The sequence below is a fragment of the Oncorhynchus mykiss genome, unplaced genomic scaffold (genome assembly GCF_013265735.2).
Source record: "Oncorhynchus mykiss isolate Arlee unplaced genomic scaffold, USDA_OmykA_1.1 un_scaffold_120, whole genome shotgun sequence".
Lineage (NCBI taxonomy): Eukaryota > Metazoa > Chordata > Actinopteri > Salmoniformes > Salmonidae > Oncorhynchus > Oncorhynchus mykiss.
Genome location: NW_023493661.1, coordinates 1,114,976 through 1,127,083, shown reverse-complemented (window position 1 = coordinate 1,127,083; position 12,108 = coordinate 1,114,976). Strand labels below are relative to the sequence as shown.

Genomic DNA, 12,108 nt, shown 5'->3' with positions numbered 1-12,108 from the left:
CTCAGTGGTAAAATAGATATTGTCACACTTTTTTGTTTATTTTTATTTTTTATTAACAAAAAATCAATACAGAGAGTACATGAAGGAACACAAGTATATATATATATATATATATATATATATTATATACAATGGACAATCGATCTAGGGGCGGGGCTATGGGCGGGTCTGGGGGCGGGGCTAGGGGGTACAATATCACGTTCCAATTACACAAGGACCTTAAAGGGACATGCGTACACTTACAATTCTAACAGCTTTTTTTGTTAGTAGAGAATTTAACTGCCTTAAAATACTGTTCAGTTTATTTTTGTAAGGTGAGAAAATGTGTTTGTTTTTTTTTTGTTTGTAAATGTACATTTTGTGTATATGAAATTTGGCCAAAATAATAAAGAAATGAATTATATAAAAATGTTTCAGCTTATTTCTATTGTAGGTAAAGAATCCAAACAGTACATCTCTCCACAATAGTGTAAAATCTTCATAAATGTGTTCAATTATAAATCTACTGACAACAGTTTTCTCACATGAATACAATCCCCCCCCCCAAAAAAGATGCAACACTGTTTCTGTGTGGTCATTACAAAAGGAGCAATTTGAGTTGATGTTTTCCTTAAACTTCTTCATATAGTGGTTGGCAGGATAATATTTATGAATCATTTTAAAGGAAACTTCCTTAATTGTGTTAACAAGTAGGTAGGTATGTGTGTGGCAACATCCAAACTTTTTTCCCAACAGATATGATCAACACATCCATTCCAATAAGGCATGACATAAGGCATGACATAAGGCATGACATAAGGCATGACATAAGGCATGACATAGGGCATGACATAGGGCATGACATAAGGCATGACATAAGGCATGACATAAGACATGACATAAGGCATGACATAGGGCATGACATAAGGCATGACATAAGGCATGACATAAGGTATAGATAGATACAACATCCTGCTGAAACAAGGTTCGTATCGCTCTGTTGTTGAATGGACCAAAAGAGAAACAAATCTTTCCTACTGATGAGTCAACAGGGTCAACAGAAGGTAGGCTCTGAGGGTCACCTTCCTGAATAACAGAGCAACACCTGAGGGGAATGGCATCTAAAACAATTTCAAAAATCTTTAGGTTTTACCTTGTCAAAATGCTAAAAAAAAAATAAAAAAAAATCCTTATAACTGAGTAAAAGACCCCTCTGCATTTACCCGTTGGTGTGTATTGTCACACACCTTGTCCATTGGGGAAACGTGTTGGATTGCGTCATCAGTCGACTGCGCAGGAAGCAAAGCGACTGATGTTCTGAACGTGGCCTTTCCTTTTTCCTGCGCATGCGCAGAAAGGCCGACGAGCCAAAATGACAGCTCTCTCCTCTTGTCTCTGTGGGAAGTCGACACAGCTGGTTGATTTCTGGACACCTCAAAATGGAAAGGAATACAACATTATTCAGATATTTGCATGGAATGTAATGACTATATATATATATAGTTTCTGAAATATTAATGTTTTTGTTGTAGTATCCGGTTAATGTCTTCATGTAATTTGAGTTGACAGTGTCTTAGGTAGCTTGTTTGGGTTTTTTTTGTCTATAAGCAAGCTAACTGTTAGCTAGCTACACGTTAGCTTTTACGAGAAGGCCAGACTTGTCTTTATTTGCTGTAACCTAATTCACATGAACTAGTTAGCTACCCCTTTTACACAGGGAATAAATTAGCTATTACATACCGTCGTGTTTGCTCTGTTTTTTTGTTTATTTTCAAACTCTTGATTCTCTCAAGTGATCGCATTTATTTTTTTTTGGACAATAAGGACGCAAGTAACGTTTTTATTTTATTTACTGTTTACTAGTCTTAGTTTCCTACCTTTTGGCTCTCGGACACTTTGTTGATCTTTATTTTATGTATTGAAGTATCGGGTCAAATTGCTTTTCCCCCACCATGTTTCTGGAAGGCGGTGTGTTGCTTTGGGCCAGTTTCTACGGTACAAAACTCTAAAAAAAAAACACAAACCAACAAACAAGTGATTTCAGTCCATTTGACAACTCACAATCAGCATGTTTTTTTTTTGTTCTTCCCCTTCCGACGCGTTAGATATTAACATTTAGCTACATTAAAAACTCAGCGACCTCCATTGAACTTGCTCTGTGTCATTTTGGACAGCTTGTTGAGTTCCCTCTTACATATGATCCGTTTGGTGTCTGGGGACATCGAGTGAACCCGTCTGTGTCCCTTTTCGTTGCCACCATGTCTTGTGTACATTATAAATTCTCATCTAAACTCAACTACGACACGGTCACTTTCGATGGCCTGAACATCACTCTGGCCGACCTGAAAAGACAGATCATGGGTCGAGAGAGACTCAAAGCTGTCGACTGCGGCCTACAAATCACCAACGCACAAACTAAAGAAGGTAAGAAAGTAGTTTTATCATCTGTGTTCTTTTAAAGGATGACATTTTTATTTATCTTAACTAAGTTAAATCACTTGGGATGTCAAAGCTGCCGACAGCTGTTGCTACCTAGTTATTAGCTAAGAACACATTTGTCCAGTGACGGAAAGCCCCCCCCCAAATCAGACATTTTTAAAACTTTTATGAAATGTATAATGTCATGTTATTGAGTTCTTCGTGTTGAATATTTTTTTCTTTCCGTATCACCTATATAGTCCTGATCTACCATCACTTTATCAGACAAAACACACGTGTTGTGTTTGACTGTCCAGTTGCTGCTAACTGCTAACTAGCTACTTTCTAACTAACCAGGTTACTGCTTCAACCTCGGATCACAGCTAGGTAGCTTTTTATTTTACTTAGCTAACTAGTAAGTTGGTTGACGAGCTATAGCTCAAGTGCAGGGGCTTTCCGTGCCGTTTGCTGATGCTGAACCCCCATCGGGAAGCAGCACATAACGGGGCCTGGACGGAAATCCTAACGTTAAATAAGGTGAACTAGTGACAACCACAGGGATCAATAAGCACCAATAAACTAGTGTCAACCACAGGGATCAATAAGCACCAATAAACTAGTGTCAACCACAGGGATCAATAAGCACCAATAAACTAGTGACAACCACAGGGATCAATAAGCACCAATAAACTAGTGTCAACCACAGGGATCAATAATCACCAATAAACTAGTGTCAACCACAGGGATCAATAAGCACCAATAAACTAGTGTCAACCACAGGGATCAATAAGCACCAATAAACTAGTGACAACCACAGGGATCAATAAGCACCAATAAACTAGTGTCAACCACAGGGATCAATAATCACCAATAAACTAGTGTCAACCACAGGGATCAATAAGCACCAATAAACTAGTGACAACCACAGGGATCAATAAGCACCAATAAACTAGTGTCAACCACAGGGATCAATAATCACCAATAAACTAGTGACAACCACAGGGATCAATAAGCACCAATAAACTAGTGACAACCACAGGGATCAATAAGCACCAATAAACTAGTGTCAACCACAGGGATCAATAATCACCAATAAACTAGTGTCAACCACAGGGATCAATAATCACCAATAAACTAGTGACAACCACAGGGATCAATAAGCACCAATAAACTAGTGACAACCACAGGGATCAATAAGCACCAATAAACTAGTGTCAACCACAGGGATCAATAAGCACCAATAAACTAGTGTCAACCACAGGGATCAATAATCACCAATAAACTAGTGACAACCACAGGGATCAATAAGCACCAATAAACTAGTGACAACCACAGGGATCAATAAGCACCAATAAACTAGTGACAACCACAGGGATCAATAAGCACCAATAAACTAGTGTCAACCACAGGGATCAATAATCACCAATAAACTAGTGACAACCACAGGGATCAATAAGCACCAATAAACTAGTGACAACCACAGGGATCAATAAGCACCAATAAACTAGTGTCAACCACAGGGATCAATAATCACCAATAAACTAGTGTCAACCACAGGGATCAATAATCACCAATAAACTAGTGACAACCACAGGGATCAATAAGCACCAATAAACTAGTGACAACCACAGGGATCAATAAGCACCAATAAACTAGTGTCAACCACAGGGATCAATAAGCACCAATAAACTAGTGTCAACCACAGGGATCAATAATCACCAATAAACTAGTGACAACCACAGGGATCAATAAGCACCAATAAACTAGTGACAACCACAGGGATCAATAAGCACCAATAAACTAGTGACAACCACAGGGATCAATAAGCACCAATAAACTAGTGTCAACCACAGGGATCAATAATCACCAATAAACTAGTGACAACCACAGGGATCAATAAGCACCAATAAACTAGTGACAACCACAGGGATCAATAAGCACCAATAAACTAGTGACAACCACAGGGATCAATAAGCACCAATAAACTAGTGTCAACCACAGGGATCAATAATCACCAATAAACTAGTGACAACCACAGGGATCAATAATCACCAATAAACTAGTGACAACCACAGGGATCAATAAGCACCAATAAACTAGTGACAACCACAGGGATCAATAATCACCGTCGGGAACCCGTTTCGAATGAAGAGGTCTTGACAGCCAGACAACCACTGTGGTTCCTGGTCAAATGGGGCCCGGTATATATGTTTTTGTGACAGGGCTTGAATAGAGAAGAGGGTCAGTGGGTTTGAGCCGTTTCGTTGAAGGGAAATGTTCATTTTATATGCATTTATTTTATTTTATTTTATTTGGCCTACCTGTAAGGTTCCATCATCCACAAAACCCCTTTATTTCAGCCCAGGTGGTTGGCTTGGGTGCTGGCATGGTGGGGTTAGGCCTAGTCAGGGAGTCTGGTTCCTCTTATGGTTTCTTCCTTCTACTGTGAACTGCTTGCTCTTTGGGGGGGTTGAGGCCAGTGTACTTTAAAAACACTTCCTGACAACCATGAATGTAAAACGTCATATGTAAATTGAATAGATAAGATGGATTGATTTTATATTAGATATAGATATCTAGGATGGCGCCCGGGGAACTAGATATCTGGGATGGCGCCCGGGGAACTAGATATCTGGGATGGTGCCCGGGGGACTAGATATCTGGGATGGCGCACCGGGGGACTAGATATCTGGGATGGCGCACCGGGGGACTAGATATCTGGGATGGCGCACCGGGGGACTAGATATCTGGGATGGCGCACCGGGGGACTAGATATCTGGGATGGCGCACCGGGGGACTAGATATCTGGGATGGCGCACCGGGGAACTAGATATCTGGGATGGCGCCCGGGGAACTAGATATCTGGGATGGTGCCCGGGGGACTAGATATCTGGGATGGCGCACCGGGGGACTAGATATCTGGGATGGCGCACCGGGGGACTAGATATCTGGGATGGCGCACCGGGGGACTAGATATCTGGGATGGCGCACCGGGGGACTAGATATCTGGGATGGCGCACCGGGGGACTAGATATCTGGGATGGCGCACCGGGGGACTAGATATCTGGGATGGCGCACCGGGGGACTAGATATCTGGGATGGCGCACCGGGGGACTAGATATCTGGGATGGCGCACCGGGGGACTAGATATCTGGGATGGCGCACCGGGGGACTAGATATCTGGGATGGCGCACCGGGGGACTACCAACAGACAGACCAGTAATTCCCTCGTCTCTGATCTGTAGAATACAAAGACAACGAGGCCCTGATATCCAAGAACTCCTCTGTCATCATCAGAAGAATACCCATCGGAGGAGTCAAGGCTTCAAGCAAGATGTATAACATGTGAGTACATATATACACAGTGTAGTCACCTGGCCTTAACCCAGCCTGTAGTCACCTGGCCTGTAGTCACCTGGCCTTAACCCAGCCTGTAGTCACCTGGCCTTAACCCAGCCTGTAGTCACCAAGCCTGTAGCCTGTAGTCACCAAGCAAGATGTATAACATGTGAGTACATATATACACAGTGCATCGAGGACTCCCTGGTGGTCTAAGGTCGCTGCAGCTCAGTGCAAGAGGGGGTCAATACAGTCCCTGGTTCGATTCCAGGCTGTATCACATCCGGCCGTGATTGGGAGTCCCATAGGGTGGCGCACAATTAGCCCAGCGTCGTCCGGGTTTGACCCGGGGGTAGGCCTTCATTGTAAATAAGAATTTGTTCTGAACTGACTTGCCACGTTAAATTTAAAGGTTAAATTACATTTATATTTAAACAAATCAGAAACTATTCAAACCCATTTTTTCCACATTTTGTTTAAAACTTTTCAGCCCCGTTCTAAAATGTATTAAATATTTTTTCCTCCATCAATCTGCCCCATAATGACATCACAGTACCCCATAGTGACATCACAGTACCCCATAATGACATCACAGTACCCCATAGTGACATCACAATACCCCATAGTGACATCACGATACCCCATAATGACAAAGCGAAAACAGGTATTTAGAAATATTTGCAAATGTATTAAAAAATAATATTTACATAATTATTCAGACCCCTTTGCTATGAGACTTGAAATTGAGCTCAGGAGCATCCTGTTTCCATTGATCATCCTTGAGATGTTTCTACAACTTGATTGGAGGTCCACCTGTGGTAAATTCAACTGATTGGACATGATTTAGAAAGGCACACACCTGTCTATATAAAGGTCCCACATTTGACAGTTCATGTCAGAGCAAAAACAAAGCCACGAGGTCGCAGGAATTGTCGGTAGAGCTCCGAGACAGATCTTTGCATTGTCTCAATCCTGGAGAAGGGCATGTCAGAGCAAAAACCAAGCCATGAGGTCGAAGGAATTGGGAATTATCCGTAGAGCTCCGAGATAGGATTATGTCGAGAGACAGATCTGGGGAAGGGTACCAAAACATTTCTGCAGCATTGAAGGTCCCCAAGAACACAGTGGCCTCCATCATTCTGAAATGGAACAAGTTTGGAACCACCAAAGACTCTTCCTAGAGCTGGCTGCCCGGCCAAACTGAGCAATCGGTGGAGAAGGGCCTTGGTCAGGGAGGTGACTGAGAACCTGATGGTCACTCTAACAGAGCTCCAGAGTTCCTCTGTGGAGATGGGAGAACCTTCCAGAAGGACAACCATTTCAACAGCACTCCACCAATCAGGCCTTTATGGTAGAAAGGCCAGACAGAAGCCACTCCTCAGTAAAAGGCACATGACAGCCTGCTTGGAGTTTGCCAAAAGGCACCTAAAGGACTCTCAGACCATGAGATACAAGGTTCTCTGGTCTGAAACCACGATTGAACTCTTTGGCCTGAATGCCAAGCATCACATCTGGAGGAAACCTGGCACCATCCCTACGGTGAAGCATGGTGGTGGCAGCATCATGCTGTGGGGATGTTTTTCAGCGGCAGGGACTGGGAGACTAGTCAGGATCGAGGGAAAGATGAACGGAGCAAAGTACAGAGAGATCCTTGATGAAAACCTGAATCGGAGTGCTCAGGACCTCAGACTGGGGTGAAGGTTCACCTTCCAACAGGACAATGACCCTAAGCACACAGCCAAGACAACACGGAAGTGGCTTCGGGACAAGTCTCTGAATGTCCTTGAGTGGCCCAGCCAGAGCCCAGACTTTGAAGCCGATCGAACATCTCTGGAGAGCCCTGAAAATAGCTGTGCAGTGACGCTCCCCATCCAACCTGACAGAGCGTGAGAGGATCTGCAGAGGAGAATGGGAGAAACTCCCCCAAATACAGGTGTGCCAAGCTTGTAGCTTCATCAACGTACAGAGTAAAGGCTCTGAATGCATATGTAAATTATATTTCAGTATTTATTTTTAATACTTTTGCCAAAATGTCTAAAACCTGTTTTTGCTTTGTTATTGTGATGTCATTATGGGGTGTTGTGATGTCATTATGGGGTGTTGTGATGTCACTGTGGGGTATTGTGATGTCATTATGGGGTATTGTGTATAGATTTAATCCATTTTAGAATAAGGCTGTAACGTAACAAAAATATCGAAGTCAAGGGGTCTGAATACTTTCTGAATGTACTGAAAATACATTTTAATAGCAGGACACTGTAAAGTCCATTATTCCCCTGAAGAGTAGGAATTAGCCTTTTTTTTTGAGAAGGTTTTTGAATTCTAAGCAACCTGCATACACGTTGTTTTGATGTACAATAGACCCAACAATTGCTACTGTAGTAGGTCAACGCTGTGTGCGGGAATGCGTTGGTGGGCATTGTGATGCTCATGTGAAGTTCCTTTATCGGCGTCAGACCAATGCCTACTTCTCACTTTTACATTTCCATGGATTGCCCCTGGCTCTGCATTTGTTATAAAGAAGCAAAGGGTGAAAAGATGTTTCAAATGAAAACCAAGATGGCTGCCGTCAAAAACCAAGATGGCTGCCGTCAAAAACCAAGATGGCTGCTGTCAAAAACCAAGATGGCTGCCGTCAAAAACCAAGATGGCTGCCGTCAAAAACCAAGATGGCTGCCGTCAAAAACCAAGATGGCTGCCGTCAAAAACCAAGACGGCTGCCGTCAAAAACCAAGATGGCTGCCGTCCAAAACCAAGATGGCTGGACACTAGTTAGACACTGGTTACACAAACCTAATGACTGGACACTAGCAAACAGTAGTACACAAGTATAAACACCATGGGACCACGCAGCCATCATACCGCTCAGGAAGGAGACGCGTTCTGTCTCCTAGAGATGAACGTACTTTGGTGCGAAAAGTGAAAATCAATCCCAGAACAACAGCAAAGGACCTTGTGAAGATGCTGGAGGAAACAGGTACAAAAGTATCTATATCCACAGTAAAACAAGTCCTATATCAACACAACCTGAAAGGCCACTCAGCAAGGAAGAAGCCACTGCTCCAAAACCACCATAAAAAAGCCAGACTACGGTTTGCAACTGCACATGAGGACAAAGATCGTACTTTTTGGAGAAATGTCCTCCGGTCTGATGGAACAAAAACAGAACTGTTTGGCCATAATGACCATCGTTATGTTTGGAGGAAAAAGGGGGAGGCTTGCAAGCCGAAGAACACCATCCCAACCGTGAAGCACGGAGGTGGCAGCATCATGTTGTGGGGGTGCTTTGCTGCAGGAGGGACTGGTGCACTTCACAAAATAGATGGCATCATGAGGACGGAAAATGATGTGGATATACTGAAGCAACATTTCAAGACATCAGTTAAAGCTTGGTTGCAAATGGGCCTTCCAAATGGACAATGACCCCAAGCATACTTCTAAAGTTGTAGCAAAATGGCTTAAGGACAACAAAGTCAAGGTACTGGATTGGACATCACAAAGCCCTGACCTCAATCACATAGAACATTTGTGGGCAGAACTGAAAAAGCAAAGAGGCCTACAAACCTGACTCAGTTACACCAGCTCTGTCAGGAGGCCTACAAACCTGACTCAGTTACACCAGCTCTGTCAGGAGGCCTACAAACCTGACTCAGTTACACCAGCTCTGTCAGGAGGCCTACAAACCTGACTCAGTTACACCAGCTCTGTCAGGAGGCCTACAAACCTGACTCAGTTACACCAGCTCTGTCAGGAGGCCTACAAACCTGACTCGGTTACACCAGCTCTGTCAGGAGGCCTACAAACCTGACTCAGTTACACCAGCTCTGTCAGGAGGACTACAAACCTGACTCAGTTACACCAGCTCTGTCAGGAGGAATGGGCCAAAATTCACCCTACTTATTGTGGGAAGCTTGTGGAAGGCTACCCGAAACATTTGACCCAAGTTTAACAATTTAATGCTACCAAATACTAATTGAGTGTATGTAATCTTCTGACCCACTGGGAATGTGATGAAAGAAATAAAAGCTGAAATAAATCATTCTCTCTACTATTATTCTGACATTTCACATTCTTAAAATAAAGTGGTGATCCTAACTGACCTAAGACAGGCACATAGTTTGAAGCACAATAGACCAACCATAGCTACTGTAGTAGGTCAAAGCTGTGTGCTGGAAAACCTTGGTGGATTATGGGTGAAGTAGGCGTTGTGGAGCTCGTGAATTTATTCGCTTTTTGGGGGGGGCTACAGACCAATGCCTATTTCTCACTTAAAACAGTTCCTGATGTGGCATCAAGTGATGATGGAAGCAGTGGGCCCCAGATCATTTATCTAGATTCGTTACTTCCTGATGATGGAAGCAGTGGGCCCCAGGTCATTTATCTAGAGTCGTTTCTTCCTGATGATGGAAGCAGTGGGCCCCAGATCATTTATCTAGATTCGTTACTTCCTGATGATGGAAGCAGTGGGCCCCAGATCATTTATCTAGATTAGTTTCTTCCTGATGTTGGAAGCAGTGGGCCCCAGATCATTTATCTAGATTCGTTTCTAAGTGAGGAGCTCTGGATTGTTTGTGTGACTGAGAACTGTGTCAGTTAAGATATTCAAATAAGGGACGTTGGACCGCAGCTCTGCTCTCTCACACCTGCTGCTGGGGGATGTGGTGCCTTAGGGGGTGGTGCTGTAGGGGGTGTGGTGCTGTAGGGGGTGTGGTGGTGCTGCGGGGATGTGGTGCCTTAGGGGGTGTGGTGCTGTAGGGGGTGTGGTGGTGCTGCCAGGATGTGGTGCTGTAGGGGGTGTGGTGCTGTAGGGGGTGTGGTGGTGCTGTAGGGGGTGTGGTGGTGCTGCAGGGGGTGTGGTGGTGCGGGGGGTGTGGTGGTGCGGGGGGTGTGGTGCTGTAGGGGGTGTGGTGGTGCTGCGGGGGTGTGGGGGTGTGGTGCCTTAGGGGGTGTGGTGCTGTAGGGGGTATGGTGCCTTAGGGGGTGTGATGCTGTAAGGGGTGTGGGGCTGTAGGGGGTGTGGTGCTGTAAGGGGTGTGGTGCTGTAGGGGGTGTGGTGCTGTAAGGGGTGTGGTGCTGTAGGGGGTGTGGTGCTGTAAGGGGTGTGGGGGTGTGGTGTTGTAGGGGGTGTGGTGCCTTAGGGGGTGTGGTGCTGTAAGGGGTGTGGGGCTGTAGGGGGTGTGGTGTTGTTGTGGGGGTGTGGTGCTGTAGGGGGTGTGGTGCCGTAGGGGGTGTGGGGGTGTAAGGGGTGTGGTGTGGTGCTGTAAGGGGTGTGGGGGTGTGGTGTTGTAGGGGGTGTGGTGCTGTAAGGGGTGTGGGGGTGTGGTGTTGTAGGGGGTGTGGTGCTGCTGTAAGGGGTGTGGTGCTGTTGGGGGTGTGGTGCTGCTGGGGGTGTGGTGCTGCTGGGGGTGTGGGGGTGCTGCAGGGGGTGGGGTGCTGCAGGGGGTGTGGTGCTGCAGGGGGTGTGGTGCTGCAGGGGGTGTGGGGCTGCAGGGAGTGTGGTGTTGCTATGGGTGTGGTGCTGCTGGGGGTGTGGGGGTGCTGCTGGGGGTGGGGTGCTGCTGGGGGTGTGGTGCTGCAGGGGGTGTGGGGGTGTGGTGCTGCTGGGGGTGTGGTGGTGCCGTAGGGGGTGTGGTGCCGTAGGGGGTGTGGTGCCGTAGGGGGTGTGGTGCCTTAGGGGGTGTGGTGCCGTAGGGGTTGTGGGGGTGTGGTGTTGTAGGGGGTGTGGTGTGGTGCTGTAAGGGGTGTGGGGGTGTGGTGTTGTAGGGGGTGTGGTGCTGCTGTAAGGGGTGTGGTGCTGCTGGGGGTGTGGTGCTGCTGGGGGTGTGGTGCTGCTGGGGGTGTGGGGGTGCTGCAGGGGGTGTGGGGGTGTGGTGCTGCTGGGGGTGTGGTGCTGCTGGGGGTGTGGGGCTGCAGGGGGTGTGGTGCTGCAGGGAGTGTGGTGTTGCTATGGGTGTGGTGCTGCTGGGGGTGTGGGGGTGCTGCTGGGGGTGTGGGGGTGCTGCAGGGGGTGTGGGGGTGCTGCAGGGGGTGTGGGGGTGCTGCAGGGGGTCTGGTGCTGCTGCAGGGGGTGTGGGGGTGTGGTGCTGCTGGGGGTGTGGTGCTGCAGGGGGTGTGGTGCTGCAGGGGGTGTGGTGCTGCTGGGGGTGTGGTGGTGTGGTGCTGCTGGGGGTGTGGTGCTGCTGGGGGTGTGGTGCTGCTGGGGGTGTGGGGGTGCTGCAGGGGGTGTGGGGGTGTGGTGCTGCTGGGGGTGTGGTGCTGCTGGGGGTGTGGGGCTGCAGGGGGTGTGGTGCTGCAGGGAGTGTGGTGTTGCTATGGGTGTGGTGCTGCTGGGGGTGTGGGGGTGCTGCTGGGGGTGTGGGGGTGCTGCAGGGG

General features: G+C 46.7%; 1 protein-coding gene across 1 annotated transcript in view; it reads left to right on the top strand.

Annotated features, from left to right (window-relative positions):
* The first annotated feature begins 1,343 nt into the window (after positions 1-1,343).
* LOC110512493 (E3 ubiquitin-protein ligase RBBP6) overlaps positions 1,344-12,108 on the top strand; it is a 75,929-nt gene continuing 65,164 nt past the window's right edge. Inside the window, exons 1-2 of the mRNA XM_036972121.1 lie at positions 1,344-2,403; positions 5,643-5,742. Coding sequence (XP_036828016.1) covers positions 2,238-2,403; positions 5,643-5,742 — 266 coding nt within the window. The 5' untranslated portion in view covers positions 1,344-2,237. The remainder of the gene's footprint in view (positions 2,404-5,642; positions 5,743-12,108) is intronic.